At 41.5% G+C, this 18,745-nt stretch overlaps 1 protein-coding gene and 1 long non-coding RNA gene across 2 annotated transcripts in view; one reads left to right on the top strand and one right to left on the bottom strand.

The window, feature by feature from the left end:
• The window catches only part of LOC136445028 (3',5'-cyclic-AMP phosphodiesterase 4C-like), a 366,783-nt gene that overhangs the window by 87,317 nt on the left and 260,721 nt on the right, over positions 1-18,745 (top strand). Inside the window, exon 2 of the mRNA XM_066442865.1 lies at positions 17,725-17,966. Within this exon, the coding sequence (XP_066298962.1) occupies positions 17,725-17,966 (242 nt within the window). The remainder of the gene's footprint in view (positions 1-17,724; positions 17,967-18,745) is intronic.
• On the bottom strand, positions 9,347-10,216 carry LOC136444953 (uncharacterized). Its single transcript, XR_010757363.1, has 2 exons — positions 9,790-10,216; positions 9,347-9,467 (listed from the first exon to the last, which is right to left on the bottom strand). It is a non-coding gene; the product is annotated as an uncharacterized lncRNA (long non-coding RNA).

The following is an 18,745-nucleotide window of genomic DNA, read 5'->3' on the forward strand; positions in this document are numbered from 1 at the left end:
AAAGAGAGTGCATGTGGGTGCGCACTGCAACCCAGAATAGATATGCCCGCGTTTGTGGGCCTCCTAGCGGCTTTCCTTGATACTGCAGCAGAACGTATCTTATTTTAAGGATATGCTATTGGTGTTCATTTTCCGCCGGTAGATAGCTTTTGGGGCTGGGAGGACGTGGTGTGGGTTTGGCTCACCTCGCAGTTTGTATGTTCTATAATTTATCTATTAATCTGGTCATCTTGTCTTTAGTTGACTCGCACGCTATATGCTAGGAATATCCCATGTCAACTGGCAACAGTCTCACTGAGTTAATGGTTCCAGTTGGTTGTTTACTAAGAGACCTCGGTTCAATCTTGGGACAGGATATCTAAGTTGAGGCTGCACCCGTCTTTCGGAAGGGACATAAAGTGTTTGAAGAGTTGCCTCGAGCACGTGAAAGGGGAAGGGCTAGAAACCCCTCGCTGTAAACATATACCCTGCCACTGAAACAGCAAGGAAACTTGCTGCCCTATGTGCAACTAGGCACTAAAGTTGTCTGCACGAACGAACACAGAATGTTACTGAACGATTGATAATGTGTGCATCATCAGAATCAATGCAAAGTGTTTTAGCTTTCATTGCCTTTAGATGCCTTGTCTCTTTTGACGCTAACTGTCGTCTGGACGAAACGTACTTTAAACATTTAAGTCACAGTGAACATTAACTGAATACTTATGCTACAATCATATCAAAATCCTGATTTGTGCGGCTCCATGGGCAGCAAGACTATTTTATGCACAGATAAGAGAATTAAAGCGGGAATGGCGCCAGGAGTTCTTCTGGAATCAGATCTTTTCATCCTTAAAATGCTTTATAAGGGATGGAGGTAGACTTATATATCTTCGAAGTTATTAAGTGTAAAATGAAAACTTTGTCGTATTACCAAGAATAGGATTCTAACATGCATGGCCATTTTGACTTTCACAAGCTTATGTCGACACCGGAACAAAGTATAGACTTTCAAACTATTTTGGTATTATAGTTTCAATGCGTTCTAATGGAACTGATTTAAAGGAACGGATTTCTTTCCCAGGGCAAGAGGGATAAGGTAGTGCTCCCACTGTGACCTGTCCAGCAGTTTGAGAAGTGGATGGACACCCATAACTACATAAACTCATAAAATGATTGGACTGTCTGCCAGCCAAGAACAATGGCAGGGACAGATTACCATAATGCTGGTAAAGAAATTCTTTTTTTATCTCCATGAAAAATGGAGATATAGTTTTGGGTGTGTCTGTCTGTGTGTGTCTGTCTGTGTGTGTGTGTGTGTGTGTGTGTGTGTGTGTGTGTGTGTGTGTGTGTGTGTGTGTGTGTTTGTGTTTCCGCACCACTCCAGTCGGCATAACTCAAGAGCCTCTTGATGGATTACAATGATATTTGGTATGTGGGCTGGTGTTGTGAAGCGGAAGGTCATGGTCGATTTTGGCCCCCCTGGTATGTGACCTTGGTACTGCAGCAGAACTTCAATTTTTGTATCTTTTGACCTGGACGTGCTGTGGTCTTGATTTTTGGGTGGCAGATAGCTTGTGATGTCATAAAGAAGTGGTGTAGGTTTGGGCCCCCTAGCATCTTTCTCTGGAATTGCAAGGGCGTTTTTCTGAAAATCTTCTAGGGAGAATAACTGAACAAAGGAACAACGGATTTCCATGATATTTAGTATGTAGGTAGCTTAGATAGAGATATACAGAATGAAGTACAAATTATGCTAATTGGGACTTAATTTGCATAGCTAATGAGGAAAATCTATATTTGCAGTGTTTTCCATTATCAGACTCAAATACATGTAACATGTGTAGTTTATGGAAAGTGGATCATCAGCAGGTACCAATTATGCAAATATATTCCTAATTTGCATAATCAATTGAAAACACCATATCTCATCTAATTGGAAAATTATAGGACTGTCAATATGATACTTAATATGCAGGTATCTTAGACAGAGATATACATAATGAAGTGCAAATTATGCTAATTGTGACTTGATTTGCATAGCTAATGAGGAAAATCTATATTTGCAGTGTTTTCCATTATCAGGCTCAAATACATGTAACTTGTAGTTTATGGAAAGTGGAGCATCAACAGATACCAATTATGCAAATAAATTCCTAATTTGCATAACTAATGCAAAATACCATAATTCATCTAATTGGAAAATTATAGGACTGTCAATATTGCAACATGTAAGGTAGATAAAGGTGTTTATGACCAAGCATATAGTATGCAAATGTGTAAGTCATTTGCATGAATAGAATTGAGATTTGAGGTCGTGGAACTCTTGTTTTTTCTGTACTGGTTTACTAGGAACATTATCAAACCATGTAGAATGGCTCAGACAACTGTAAGAAAGTTACATAATCCAAGGAGGTTTCAATCAGATAAGATCCCTTGGATAATCAAGAATATACTATCCTCAACTTTTAGTTTGTGGAAAATCCCCCTTGTTCAAATTTTCGAATCGTGTCTGCTTGTACGGTCTAAGAAACCAACATGAACTGGGGCTCTGTAGAACTGTACTTATAACTGCCAGCCAATGTCTCAAACTACAATGTAGATCACAGGTCATTGTTGTCATTACTTGCTGTTGTTATTTCTGGACTGTGCGTCCTTTAAGCTATCATCTTAATGTGTAGCCGACCTTTAATTTCTTATCTATTGTTTGTTATTTCAAACATAACTTGAACAGTAACTTGTGCTTGGTTAACTGTCTCAGCCAGGCCTCCACTGATGTGAACTGTAAGGGTGCCAGTAGCATTCTGAAGTCTATAGTTTACATTATCCGAATTTACATAGTTTTACTGGGGTCGACGTCTTAAGGAATTAATGGTTTGAAGAAATATCATGTGAAATGTGCTGTAGGATTTGTAAAACAATGACTCAAATTTCATAAAGGACGCCTGCAAAGTAGAAAACACCAAGTGGCGTCGATCGAATGACACGAGATCACTGAGAGGTCACGGGGTCGATTCCTGGCATTCCTGGTAGCTTCATGTAGATGTTGTGTCCTTGGAAAAGACACTTTCCTCATTCTACTCAGGTGTAAAAATGGGTATATGATCTTAAGTTTGGGAGGTAAAAGACGGTGGAAGGAGAGGACCGAAGAATGGGCGAATAATGTGCCCTAGACACAGCCGATACGGCCTAAGTAGGCTATGGAACCTTCCCCTGAACAAAACACCGGGTCATTGCAGTTTTGTATCAACTCTCATCAAAACACAATGCTTTCTGATAAGCCCTGAAATCTATCAACAACAGTAGCTCCTGTGATCAAACAACTGGAGCTAATTGATTCATTAGCATTAACTTTGTCTAATGACAAAGCGTCTAATGACTTTTTTATCTTTGTTTTCTATCGGACTACCTGGAATTTTTCTGCACCTCACCAGCATATCGATTCCTAGTTTCTGGTAAAAAGAACTGCTGTTTGGCAGATCTTGTTCAGTGTAACTGACGAAAGGTACTGGATGCTACCTGAAACGTCTGGCCGTTTCCAAATTTCATCCAGTTGCTTTAGTTACTGTTATTTGGCGCCTCTTACTTATTACATGTATGTCTAACCTTCATCGACGTATCCTGGACTTGCTATGGTACGTTAATTAGCGTTTTGCCACAAATCATCTCATTCACCGGAACGTCAATTATACTTTGATAATCATTTAGCTGGAGGGAAGCTGCGTTAGAGTTGCGCGAGTGCGCTTGCCGGCTGTCTCTGGGCTATAAGATTAAGTGCACCAGGTGCGTTAACGTGTGCCTATTTCCGCTTAACTCGTATCTCTGAGCCAGTGAGACTTCACTAAGGAACATGCTGTCACGGTGCCTCATTTCAGGGACCAGACACTACACAAAATCTTATCTTTAAGCACAAGCATTGCGTTCATGAAAAAAAACACTTAGGGCAAAGGTATGCTCAAAGTCATTAAAAAGAATGGATTTTGCGCAGTGAGAACAGTCCATTCAAATGCTTAGGTGCCAGGTAGAGCAGTTTCTCTGTCAAATCCATCTCAAGCTTCACTACACGAAATCTGATCTTATGCACACGTAAAGTATTCATAGAGCTTACGAGAAGCATTTGGTTCATGAAAATAACACATCGTTACGCATCCTCTATAGCATACTTAAAGAATGGATTTTGTGCAGTGAGAACATTCCACGTGAGTCACGTGAGGCCGTTCCGCTGTCAACTTCTTCTCAAGGTTGGCGTTTGTGATAGAACGAAATGACTGAGTCAGTCATTGGTATCTTTTGGACCTCATTCTGTTCATGAATACATGAAAATGTCAGGTGTTTTGGCATAAGTTTACTTTCAAACTGTCATCCCGGCTTCCCACGCTATACTAGTGCTGCGTACATGTACAGCTGGCTGCAACTGGACTTAAATATATATATTACAATAGAGATTTGAATCCAGTAGACTACTGGATTCCAATCTCTACTGTGACACATGCATGTAAAACATTTAGGTTTAGTTTTCTTTTAACATATCTTGCTTTTATTCCCCTTTTTGTTCTAAACCATCTAAAGCCTTCCATAGATCGTGAAATTTGGAAAAAGACGAAAACATTGCTGTTGTGTTTACTATTGACTGTATATGATTTTACGTACATTTTTAGCTTTGTTCCAACAAGAAGAAAACACTCACCATTATGTATTCTACCAAGTAATGAGCTTTCTTTCTAATTATATATGATTTTGTTTTCAAATTTTCAAATTGCATGTAAAAGCTATGCCAGCATGCATTTTTAAATGTAACCGGGAAAATATGTTTCTAGCACGCATATGCCATGGGTGCAGGTCCGAATCTATAAGTCAAGACCTGAACCTTTGGACCCGAACCCGAATTCGGACCTGAACATATGCATGAGTTTAGGTACACAGCACTATGCTATACTCGATTTGGTATATATATTTTTTTCTATTTAAGGAAATGCTGTCACTGTATACACCAAAACTAAGTAATGCCATTAATCACTAGTAGCTACGGTATAACCACGAAAACGTGTTTTTGTGGATGACATCTTTTTGAGATTGGAAATCTTTTCGGGTTGCGCAAGAGAAAGAAAACAGCTTGAGTTCATTTCTAGCATGTTCTATTTTCACAACATTTCAGACCGAGTTTGGGCGTTGAATTCACCATTACGACATTGTCGTTCTGATCTGCAGTTGGCACGCCTACGAGGGGAGTGTTCCTACAGCTCAACAGGAAGCAGCAGCACAGTTGAGCTCCTGGTTCCAATTAGTTGGTAACTGGGAGAACCCGGTCAATCCCGGGAATGTCTTCTCGATTGGGACTGCACCCGACTTTCGGAAGGGACGTAAAACGGTGCTCCCGCATCAAGCGCTTTAATGGGAAGGACCAGCAACCCCTCCCCTTAAAAACATACCCTGCTACTAAAACTATGTGCCATTATGTGCTTCAAGAGTCTGAATGAACGAACGAACGCCTACGAAGCGCTCACGTATTCTCAGACAATTATGACTAATTGAAGATTCGGGGCTACTTGCTGCAGGGATCACTCCATAATGACAATCATTGATAGGAATAAAGTACAAAATATATGCGGGATTAGACGTTCTTCATAGATAGCATTAGGATAGTTTTGCGTACGACACGCCTACGCGCGACCTATGCCATCATGGGGTATTACGGCTAGTTATACAGCCTAACTAACCCGGAAAGCGAGTAGTGGAATTTTATCAGATATTTACACACACCGATGACTAGAGGACGCACAAAGCAGACCAGACAGCCTCATCTCCTATCTATGGATCCGGAAGGGACGCAGCACACATATCATCCAATGGTGAGAGGGCATACCGTAGTGTTCATTCGTTCAGACCCATAGAGCAGCAATTGCAGTTTCCTTGCTGTTTCAGCAGCAGGATATATTTTCCCCTTCCCCTTTAATGTGCTCGAGGTAGCTCGAACATGATACCCACACTTAACGTAAACGTATCTTCCAAAAAACGGATGCAGCCGCAACGAGATGTCCTGACCCAGGATTGAACCGGGGGCTCCAAGTTAGCAACTAAATCATGGGCCCAGAAGCTCAACGGTGAGGCTGCTACCAGTTGAGCTTCTGCGGACATCCTGAATAATAGCGTTACGGTAGATCAACCTTAGACTGACTTTTAGAGTAATTATTTAGTTCGAGTCGTAGTCTACCATGGGTTGTTAGAATGACAGAAACCCGTGTACTTGTATGTATCGATGATATATTTAAAAAGAATACCAGTACATTCAGTTCAGTTTATTTGAAATACGTAGGGTCATAAAAACATAGATTGACCAATGAATTCAATGACATATGCACACGTGAAGAGTTAACAATTACTTAAGCGAATGAAAGTGCTAAATGACAAAATAACATTTTTTTTTGCCTGTAATGCCAACTGTATCATATCTACTAAATGCATTTGAATGTATGCCAAGCCTAGTCCTAGCGGTGCAAAGTCACTATACTGGACATTGAAATTGTGTACTATTCATTGAAACAAAAATTATGGTTGAAGTCATCCATGTAGCGTCTTGGCGTGGTAATGGCAGGGTGGTCCAGGGTGGTCCAGAACCCAGAGGTTCGACTCCTGGGTTCCCTTACTTGTCCCGTTGTCGTTGTGCCAACTGGGAAAGGCACGTAACACGAATTTTATCATTTTACTCAGATGAAAATGAGTACCTAGCTTCGTTTAGGGATATAACGTGAAATGGAGGTCCCGTGTTTGAGGAAAGCAACACCTCTAGCACGTAGAAGAACCCCTCACACTTATCGAAAAGAGTGATCCACTTTCCAGGTGTGAGTGGATCACATGAATCTGTCCAGATATGCAGCCTGTACTGTTCAGCACAAACCTGGTGTATTACGCCATGAGGTGGTTTCCCGAGTCTGTTTAAAGTCTTTAAAGTTAAAGTGACCCGGGCGTCTTGAAAAGACGCATAGGGGTGGCGCCCATCTCCATTTCTATAGCCCTTGAGCCACACACATTTGTGCAAGTCACTACAGCAGGGGGCTGGTCCGCTGGTAGTGATGTGTGTTTAACTTCCATACTCTTTGCCAAATGCTGAGTGCTAAGCAGAGAAAGCAGCATGTACCATTTTTAAAGTCTTTGGTATGACCCGGCCGGGGTTCGAACTCACGACCTACCGTGTGCAGGGCGATCACTCTACCAACTAGGCCATTGCACCGGTAGTGGTCAATTTTGGTTTATCGAAAACATAATTCTCTTAAAATTACAATGATGATGCCGACGGCGATGCATAACTATCAAATCCAACTTAACACCGTCCAATTGGGAATGTGTCATTCGTCGTGTAGGAATGTTGAGAATAGGGTACAAGATGCGGGTGTGGCATCGTGTGGCGCAATGGGTAGGGTGTTTCGCTCAGAACCGAAAATCCTTACTTCAAAACCAGTGGTATGCCCAGATGTTGGGCCCTTGGGAAAGGCATTTTACATGCCTTCCCTCACTTCACTAAGGTGAAAATGAGCACCTGACTTCGGTTAGGGACGTCCTTCGTATAGTCCACCTCAAGCACGTTAAAGAACAAAAGAGTAGGGGTCCTGGAAAACATACATTACATATAACATTGATAAATACATGACATATAACAAATCTCTTCTCTCCTCTTCAATTTCTCTAATATATCAATGAAGACCTGCTTGTAAAGACCAGTAAAGTATTTCGGATGTCAGTATGGTCATATGGAACCGTTGGTGAATGCAGGGTACGTGTCTTTCGAATACGACTAACAGCGTATCACTTGACACACTTATAAGGAGGTTCACGGTTCTAAGTAAGCATGAACAGCGAAATGCATAGTGATAAATAGACCATTGCCTCCATTTTCATTACGATGCCCAGACGTGTTTCGTTTATGTCTAAGATGTCTTCACCTTTAATGATTACCGTGAATGCCATTTGCTGCACATACGTACTTGGAATCGTGAACCTCCTTATTCCCAAACTCTAAACCAAGTCCATCTTAACGACTCAGTTAGGCTGCACCAAGTAATTTTTATGGATGACGTCCTTTGGAGACCCTAAATCTAATGCGAGAGCGCGAAAAAAAAACAAGAAGGGCCGAAAAAAACAAGATGCCTATATTTGAAATATAATAGTCGACGACACATGTTAGGACACAAATTGAACTAGAGTTCCACGCCCTCATACCTTCGCCAAATGATTTTAACCTTTATGACTGATGTATTAGGAGTGTTTCTCATCAATAATAAATCATACCAGTTGATTGTCTTAAAATATAACATGTCCAAAGTTAGTATCAGCTTAGCAAATTGTGAGCTTAACAAAGAAGGTTATGCTAATATTTATCATCAATTATGCAAAAGAGGCCCTTATTAACATAATTTGATTCAACGATGTTCACATTCACATAACTTCCCGATGCCACAAAAAAGTATTAAATGTATGAAATTGCCGTCATTTGCCAGTTTGGAATAATACAAGTTACTCATTAAGTATGCAAATTAGGCCCACATTTGCATATTTTCTATCTATTAACAGTCCTCTCTTCCTCAGTTACAATTTGAATAGTCATATCATGGAACAAAGCGGATTTTTAAAGTTGCCTCATTAATTATGCAAATTAGAATCTGATTTGCATAATTATTGTCCAATCATACTAAGCATCACACAAGCTATCCACATACCAAAAATGATGACCATCCATCAAGGCCATCTTGTTATAGTATTTTCTCATTAATCATGCAAATGAGGTCTTCATTTGCATAGTTCATATCAACTAATATTTCTCTCTTCCTCAGTTACATATCTCACATGTTTCAGAGCCCTATCATGGAATTTGGCGGATGTATAAACTTTCCTCATTACTTATGCATATTAGATGCTGATTTGCATAAGAAGTGTCTAATCATGGACATCATCACTCAAGCTATCTACCTACCAAAAATTATTACCATCCATCAAGACCTTCTTGAGTTATTCCCTTTCAAAGTCAGATGCAAAACCTGCTCCTGCAGTTCCAAAAAAGCCGCTAGGGGGCCCAAACCCACACCACTTACTCTCTGTCCAAAGATCTATCTACCACTCAAAAAAAAGTTCCATAGCATGTCCGGAACACGAGATATCAAAACAGGAAGTTCCGCTGCAGTACCGTAAGAAGCCGCTAGGAGGCCCAAAATCTAATCGTTTTTAGGTCTCATCAAAACCTACCAACATACCAAATACCAAGACAATCCATCAAGGCATTCTCGAGTTATGCTGTGCCACTACACACAAACAAACAAACAAACAAACGCTACCCTCTGCATAATCTTCTCGGCGAAGGTAATGAGAGAACACAGTGTAACAACTAAAAATTCTTTTATTCATCATGAAAACAACAATAATTTGAATAATTCAGTTGAAGTTGAACAGCAGTTGTTGTCCTGTCCTGTTTCTTTCCATATCCCATTGATTTTGCAGGCCTGCAGAAACATAGTATATCAAAAAGGCAAAATTAGTTGGTGATTAACTCTTCGCATGCATTACTACATTTCTACCAATGCTTTAGAAATCCTAATGAATAATAGCAATGATTCAAGAGCCAAATATGGACCAAAAATGATTTTAAAAAAACAACACATTTTCCCCAACAAGTAACGTTATAAATAACCAGAAATGAATAAATGATCATTATCCATGCAGAATATATGAATGCATTCATCTTACACTCCCCCTTCCCAGATTATATTTTTTTCGTACATGGTACTTGATTCAAAACAGACTAAAGAACGGAACTTTTCATACCTCAAAAACAGATTTGGGCCTAGGAGCTTCAGTTGTGGCAGCTGTCTTGTCGACCTCCATGCGGATGAAACACCCGAACTGCTTGGTTGCCTGCCCCACCTGCAGGCCGGAGTAAACTTCAATGCCTCTCCAATGATCTTCTCGTCATTGCAGAAGAAATGCACTGTAGCTGATCTTGACAAGACTTGCTGAAAATTGTACGGCCGAAACTCACTCGCCGCTACAAGTCTCGTACAGTTGCGCGAACGTCAGCTCTCCCTGACCGACATCAAGAGCGTACCAATCAACAACAACGTTGCCGCCCTTTTATGCTCACATATTTAGCGTCCGAACCCACATACTCTGTGGAATTCGACGCCATCTTACTTACTAGTACTACTACTACTGGTATTTTGACCGTGGTGCGCATGCACACCACCGTTATACGGCACATGTGTTTATGTATGCATTTCGCGTGACGAGTTTTACGTTATTCTTACGATTTGGTCATAGTTACAGGAAGCGGAAATTCTTGTGTTTTTTTCTGGGAACAGACCAAAATCATTGCGCGCGGACGTCATTCATAAGAATTACTTGATGCAGACTTACCATCATAACTGGAACTGGTACCTCGACTTAATATTACTTGTACTGACAACTCTACTTCCCTCATGGTGAAATTTACCACATGAGACGGGCGTAAAGCAGGCTTGATGCATTGTGGGTCAAAAGAGTTGACTCAACTGAATTATCCAGGCTTTCAGGGATTTGTCGGCTGAGATGATTGATATATTCAAAGGGCCCATGATTGAACTTAAATTATTCATCTGGAATCCAACGCCAGTGTTTGACCGATGGCCATGTTGTTTTGCGCGGAACACGGAAAGAATGAGGAGGGGGCACGTGAGAGGGGGTAATGCAATTGCCAGTCAAGTCAAAAGGAATTTTATGTAAAGGTCGATCGATGTATATGACACTACGCACAGGGGCTCATCGCAGAAGTTACAATCCTCGTGAATTGATTATAGTGTTTGCGGTATGAGCTAAGATGTTTGATACCCTCTTTACCAGGAATAACATTTTTTAAACCTGTGTGTCGTTGTTGTTGTTGTTTATTTTGTTTGTTCTTGTTGTATGTCCATGTAATGTAGTTGTTTATTATAACACTAGGCAGTAACCAAGACAGTGTAGAAAGCCGGAATCTAAACTCTGCTTGGAGAGTAGCTAATTAGCCCCAGCCTGTATAACAATGTCGCTACCACTGGATAAGCAACAGCTGTTGTAATGGGCTGTATCACACTGTATTCAATATGTCGATCTATAATTCTCTGAAACCTGAAAATACTGCTACGGCTCCTTAAATCGCCAGGTTTCATTAAGACCTCAATGATAACCCACCGACCAAAATTCAAACAAATCCATCCAAAGATCTTAGGTTTTAGCTGCGAACAGACAACCACAGACAAAAACCCTCGTCGCAGGTCACTGACCTCCTTCCCGGAGATAACACAGCTATCAGGCCTACAAGATTACTATACTAATTTCCCATTTAGATCTGTTGTCGATAATAGCGGCAAAATACTAGTATGCTCTTTGATGATGACAGTAGACTGTTACGTTGAGTTAAGTTGAGGTAGTCCGTGATAATAGTAGTCTAAGCTGGTATAACACAACTACCTTGGCAAAGGAGCTCTGTAGAGCCTTATGTGAAATCACGAAAGCGTTTGAAAAGATGAAAAGAACCGCGTGGCTTTAAACACACCCACCTCCAACTGAGAGCTGATACTAGGGGCCTACTTTAAAGAGCAAAATAAAATCTTGCATAAACGTATTTACTTTCCCAGTGCATCCTACGGTTGATCTTGTCTACGACTCGTTTAGCAAGGTATTTCATCCAGAAAGTGCTGCAGATGTCAGTGATACGCTAAGCTGTGATCTTCTGCAATATTGCCAATGGTAGAGTGGTACTTCAACATCATTGTCTATCTCCTTCTCCATTCATTTTGAATTCACGCACGCCTGGACCTCATTTCTATCCTCTCTATCTCTTCACCATGATCTTGAGATTCAGTCATCATTTTGAAGTGCAGTGGTTTTGATTGGGACTCTTAAACGCACTTAATGGGAAAAACAGCCCAAAAGACATAGATAGCGGTGCTGCTATTTTCCTTTGCATTCTTAAAGACATTATATGTCCAGAATATCGACTGACAAAGACTGTAAGGGGATTAGTTAATTCTGAAGAATTCAGCAAAGTTTGTGAGATTGTTGTTCGATGACAAACTTCGTCACACAAAAGACCATGCGGACAGCAAAAATTATTGTTAATATGGAGCTGATACCTGCTAGCAATTATGTTCAGTTCCCTACGAGCAATAATCTTTACCTCCATAAAAATGGAAGTATTGTTTGTGTGTGTGTGTGTGTGTGTGTCTGTCTGTCTGTCTGTCTTTCTGTCTGTCTGCACATTTGTGATCAGCATAACTTTAAGATAAGGTCTGGGTGGATTGACTTGTGGTATGTGGGTAGGTCAAGATCGATTTTGGGCCCCTCTTTGGTACTACAGCAGAAATTCCGTGTTTTAAATATCTTTTGTCCTGGACATGCTATGGTTTTGATTTTTTTGTGACAGATAGCTTGATGTCAGAAAAAAACGATGTAGACTTGTTGCTGATTGTATTACTTTCTGTGTGCTGACTTTTGCCGCAAAACAACTCGGTTGTGTCTTTGAGTACTGATATATTTTACATGTATATTTTCTCCGTGCAACAACAATAGTCAGCGCTATACATTTGGCTGGTATCTAGTTATCTATTGAATAGAGAGAAACAAAGCAAAGTAATCACCATTAACGAGATACTGTACTAAATCCAATATCCAACCTTCTCCATACCCCTGCTGTCTAACTCTGTTACCAACATGGTGCCAAAAGGCTACTTCAGCAGGGAGAAGGTTACGCATGTCTTAAAGCATGCGTATAATGTATTTTTTATAAAAGTAATGCTTTACGTATGCTTTACAAATGCTCTAGGTGTGCTTAAAGATAATATTTCGTGTTGTAAGAATAAGAATCGTCCGCATGTTGGATCAAAACTCATGGATTAAAGACAACCTGAGGATAATAGTGCGCTGATGCATCTCCCCCAGACGTTATCTAATCCTCATAATTGCATTTCATGGATAAAGGATCGGGTATTATACATATATCCCTTATCATAACCCGCGGAGAAAGCGGAGCTGTCAAAGATCATCTTGCAGTGCTGAAGGGCTTGAAGGCACAGACAAAGGCTCACTGTAAAGCCCCCCTCTCACTGGACCCGCACGCTGGCGGCGTCGCTGCGGCCGATCGAATTTAAAAAGCACTCGACGAATTTCATCGACAAAAAAAATCTTTTTAAGCTTGGTGTTGTGTTTTGTCTTTTTGGTCTTACTTGTACGTTTTGAATGATATTCCCATTATAAAGTCAAGGGTGACACAAATCCAGTTTAGAACGCAGCGACGCCGCGGGTCCAGTGAGAGGGGGGCTCTACGGATTTTAGAAAACGTGGGAAAAAAAGGATTGTTACGTCGTGAACACATAGCAAGCTTCTAGCAACCTTTCCACTAGTCAGGCCCCAAGAAGGTTGATAGCCAACACCTCTAATGCTGTGGTGACATTTATACCGGTGCCCGTAGGGGTTGTAGCCCCGGCCAGGGTCTGAAGCCACACTTTTTTCCAGGTAGACTGCCAGAAACCGGGGTGTGGGGGCTGCGCTTTCGGTGTTTTCGCGTTTAAAATTTAGGTTACGTCTTTATGTGTCAATAGGTCCTGCGTTGATTTTAACTGCGAGTTTTAAAACATACAAAAATAAGCCTGTGTAACACATGCTAGTGAATACATAGAACATTCAAACATAATACATGTTCATGCTTCTTCAAAGGGATTCAAGTTTATCTTTTGTTTGTGCAAGGGGTGTTGTGACATGATTGAGCCTTGTCTACTTTATCAGTGGCTTCGAATGGCCGAATGGCTAGGCTAGCGGACACAAGATCGAGAGGTCACGGGTTCGATTCTTGACATTCCTGCCTAGATGTTGTGTCCTTGGAGAAATCACTTTACACGGCATTCTTCACTCCACACAGGTGTAAGAATGTAAACCTGAATACGGTTGGGGAGGTTAAGGGCGGTGGAAGGAGTAGGATGGCCTGCGCCTTCCAATACCGTGCCCTAGACACAGTGGATAACAAAAAGGCTATGGGGCTACCATTACCTTTTACTTATGTTATCACGACGAAACGACGGAAACCTCCAGGAATTTTGTATTCACTTCATGTCCTGGTGTATAATTGAAGGTGTGCATGCTGTCTGTTCGTGTCATACGCTAATAAATGAGCTTATCGGTATTCTAAAGGTATGAAGGTTGGCCAACTTCATCAAATGTCATCGAACACTGATTGACTTCAATTACTGCAGTAGCTGGCACGCTTGCCACGTAGTATCAGTGAGTCAATCATAAAAATAATGGTTTTATTCAGTGCTTGCAGTACATATTAGCAGGGCCCTGAGTATTGGGCCCTGAATTACTCTGACATTCACACCTATAGTATAATACATTACAAGACATTTAAAATCATCCGACATACATTAAGAACTTTTGAAATACATAGAATACAAAATGATATAAAAGGATCTGGAAGCAGTGTTCTAATATCGTGTAACGAAAATAAAGCCTACAGTCTCAAAACAAATTCATAAGTGCATAAATCTTGCAATATGCGGTATTGCACTGTTCTTAAAACATTCCGTTCGAGAAGTGAATTTGAAGCAAGACCTGGGGATTCGCCCGCTGGCCTCTGGTCTGGGACTGATCCCATGTAGTGATTTGTGCTTTGTTGAAATGAGACAGAATGTTGCGTTTGAAGACATTATTGTTGATTGCGAAAAAAAATACCTGTAGTGTCTACTAGCTTCGAATTGAAGAAACAAAAAGTTGAAATTCAGGAAAAAAACCCAAAAGGTAACATTTGTAAGCAAATACATAATGTTTGCTTTCACATGGTCTAGCCTAATAAGCTACTGCTCTGTTTATTCTTGCTCAAACACAACCATATAACATTACATGGTTACCCCCCCCCCCCGTCTGTCCTGACACTTGCTATATAATGTAACCGAACACCACAAGGTGCGTGCTACTTTACCAGTAACAATGGCGACAGCCATCTGGTCCAGGGAATTTACCTTATTCGTTTTGTTTAGAGACGAAGAAAAGGAACGCATCAAAAACAATATGTTTCGCTTCCGTGAAGCCTGAAGGTTCCGTGAAGTCCTATTTTTCTTTAAATTCAATAGCAGACCAGGTAGATCAGGATCTCAGTATTCATACACGTCTCTACAGACCATTCTCTGTAGGCTGAACTTTGCGGCGAAATATTTTCCCTATTCCACCTATCAAAACTTTCCCTACATGAAAATTGCGGTATTGTTTTTGTTGTGTCTCTGTGTTTCCTTATATTTGTGGTCATCATAACATTTAAGAACATCTGGATGGATTGCAATGGCATTTGGTATGTGGGTAGGTTTTGGGAAGACGAAGGTCAAGGTCGGTTTGGGCCCCCTGGCGTGTGACCTTGTTTGGCCGACCGGTCTGCAGAAGGGTCTAGTAGAGACAAGTCGAAAATTGGCTTCACTCTAGATCCATTTTCATTAAACTGGTATATCACTGGCCTGCACCAAATTGCGCAAGGACATTGCGCCAAGTTTGAGAATTTTCCTTACGGTCTCATTGACGTGCGATGCATCTGCGTACGAAGTCTAGATGAGCAGGTTATTTAAAATCACAGCGTTGCTACTGAAACAAAATGTACAATGATAGCAAAATGCATAAAAATTAGATTTGCAGTAACAAAAGGATGTTTATTCATAATACTTGGCGCAACATTATGAATTCTACAGATTATGCCATTTTGCGCATATTTACGAACGTTAATTTCCAATTTCAGACGTCAACTTGCGCCAATTTGTGAATACCTTGCGCAATTTGGCCAAGCCCATTGAGATTTGAACGCAAATTGTCAAAACGCACTGTGATGTCCTTAAATGCACCGTGGGACATATTCTGTAAAGAAGGTCTTCAAGATCGAATGTATCCTTATCCTTAGAGGACCACAAATTAGTGGAGAGTGAAGCTGATTCTCTTATGTTCCTGGAGAGGATTTACTGAGTTCTGGTAAGAATGCAATTCATTTTACGGAGGCTGCATTCACTCATTCTAATTCAGAGCTTAATATAGAACGACAAGTTTTATTCTCTTCACGTAGGTCACTTCCAGCTAATGCATTAACGAGTGCAGTGGTAATGGCATTGAACAGGCAGGGTAAAACATTGAGCACATTTCTCTCCATGAGTTGAGCTGAGTGAAGTGCTCAGTGTGAAGCCCGTGAGAACTCTCATAGTACAAGTGCTCTTGTCTGACATCCATGTCCTCGTTGAGGCCATAATTGCCGTATTGCTACGAATGGACCATCCTCTAGAATAGTCTATCGGTCACCTTTTTATACATTACAATGACAAGACAATCAATCGTCATTTTTGATAACAGTCCGAAAGAAATGGTTTTAGAGTATACTTGTAGAATAAAAACTGTATTTGACGTTTAAGCAGAAACCGTTGTTAAAATGCGGCGCATTTCAGACATTGTTCTGCGACGCCGTCGCTTTTAACATATGTATCGTTACTTGCCAAATGAATACCATTATCAACATTGTCGATAAAACAACAACAAACGCGAATGGCAAAAATACAATTCGGTTGGCAACATTTTTTTTTCTTTTTATCTATTCTTCAAGTGGCAAAACTTTTTTGATAACACCGTCCAGATCACAAAATAACAATACTTGCCACCACTGAGGAATGTCAGTCACAGTGAGCTTCTTAACAATAAGAACAACGTTTTTCCAAAGATTATAAAGACCACCATTGTGGCAGAATATATCTTCATTTCTTGTAATTGAGAAGTATGTTCAAATGCCATGATATGGTACACCGTACCACATAACACCAATGTGAACATGAAAATAACAATAATAACGATGATTATAAAGATGGCGATGATACAACAGTAATAACAATGTCGTTCAGTTATTAATGACAGAAGATATTGAGGTCCAAGTTTAATCTACTTAATGTAATCAGATCATATCGAAACTCACGACACAGTCTTATCAGACAGGTTAAACCGTGAAGTATAGGACATTCTATCATATCATCATCGTCACTACTGTGATAACACGTGATTTTTCGTCATGGGCAATTTTAATGCATCTTAACGTATGCTTGATGCTTTAAGGGGTAAAGATACGATTTCGTCCAGTGCGTCAAGGGATACTTACCAAGTCATACAACCCCGTTGTTTTCTATATCCCCGTGTTCTAAACCTAAACCCCCCTTTTCGGGGATTTACAATGGAATGTTCCTTTCCTTGAAATAAGAGTTGGCCGTACTCGAATGAAATGAGGACTTGCAAAAGAGAATAAAGAGGTGGAATCGATTCCTGCTCGACCCAAGGATCACGGTTCAGATGATTTCTTCAATCAAACCTTCGGGTTTAATGAATCCTGCTGGACTCTATTGCACGCGCTCCCCTCCCCCACTATAGTTGTTTTATACCTAGCTAGAGTTTTATATAAGAAGATGGGGGAGGGCTGAATGTTTAAGAAACCGGGGAAGGAGGTAGGTATATTGGTGCACTTGCATGGGTCCCCTGATGTGAGGTTGTAAACTTTTCAATGCTAACTTTCCACGGCCGCTCCCCGACCTTCTCCAGCGAAACTTGCTTACGTCGCCACTGGGAACATTAACACCCAAGCACTTAATACCCGTTGTGAAGTAGTATAGACTCGACACCGATGTGTTCTCTTTGACGTAGCCACCTGTGTGAGGTTGTCGTTCTGGATCTCTCCCTCCTCCCTCCCCCCAGGCACTAGGATTTGGCGCTCGGCAGGAGACTGAGAAGGACACCGAAGCCGCAGGGACAGCTCCTCGGCATCGCGACCACGAGGTTCTCGAAGCAGCCGCCATCTTCGAGCGCCAGCGGCACCGGAGGAACAGCAACCCGGCCCTGATGGCAGCCAAACCCTGCTCACTCAGGCTGCGCCCCATCCGCATCGCGGTGACGGACAGCGATGGCGAAGCTGCCGAGGACATCCTTCAGGACGACCGGTAAAGTAAAGCGAAGTGTTAGCGTGCATCTGTCAGCTGGCATTACTGAAAAGGGGGGCAATAAAGAAGAATGTTGAGAGGGGGCGTGAAAGGTCCAGACGGGTGATCGTTGTAGAGCGAGGATGTGAGAAGTTAATATTGTGTCCGACTGGGTAGAGTACGAGTTAGTCATTCGCTTGTGGGAAGAAGATGAAAAAACGGGGAACGTTCCGTAAGTTAGAACAAATATGGTTTATTACATCTGGGTGGATCAGATCCCAGTGTTGCATGCAGCGCGAGGTACAGCCTGGCCGCTTGCCAACTCCGTAGAGCTGGGGTGATAATAGATTTTGCGAGTTTGCCCGCGGCTCAAGGTTAATGCTAGTTAGCTTTATGAATATAACCGCACAACGTGTGTGGGTGCCTGTCGAGTCGCTGTGCTAATCTCACAACTAAACGGTCGTTCAGAGCGACGCAGGGCTCCCGGATGTCTCATCGAAGATCAACTTTATTTTGTTTGTGTGCGCACGTCCATGGACTGGGTTCCGCGGATTGACATATATCTGAGCTGCAGGGATCCCCAGCCGTGCCGCTCGCACGCCAACTGTTTCTCCCTCATATGGTAGTGCCGGAATTTAGGTCGTACGGCGAACCGCGTATACAGCCCGTCCCCAGCGCCTCCTTTACATCTCGTCCACAGGCTGAGTTTGGGACTGTCGCTAGCCACGTGTGTGCACGTCCCGTATGTCGTGTTTACCCCTGGCTGTCTGAGCAGGATATGCTCGGTGTTTACGTGAGTT

Source organism: Branchiostoma lanceolatum, chromosome 11, assembly GCF_035083965.1.
Source record: "Branchiostoma lanceolatum isolate klBraLanc5 chromosome 11, klBraLanc5.hap2, whole genome shotgun sequence".
Lineage (NCBI taxonomy): Eukaryota > Metazoa > Chordata > Leptocardii > Amphioxiformes > Branchiostomatidae > Branchiostoma > Branchiostoma lanceolatum.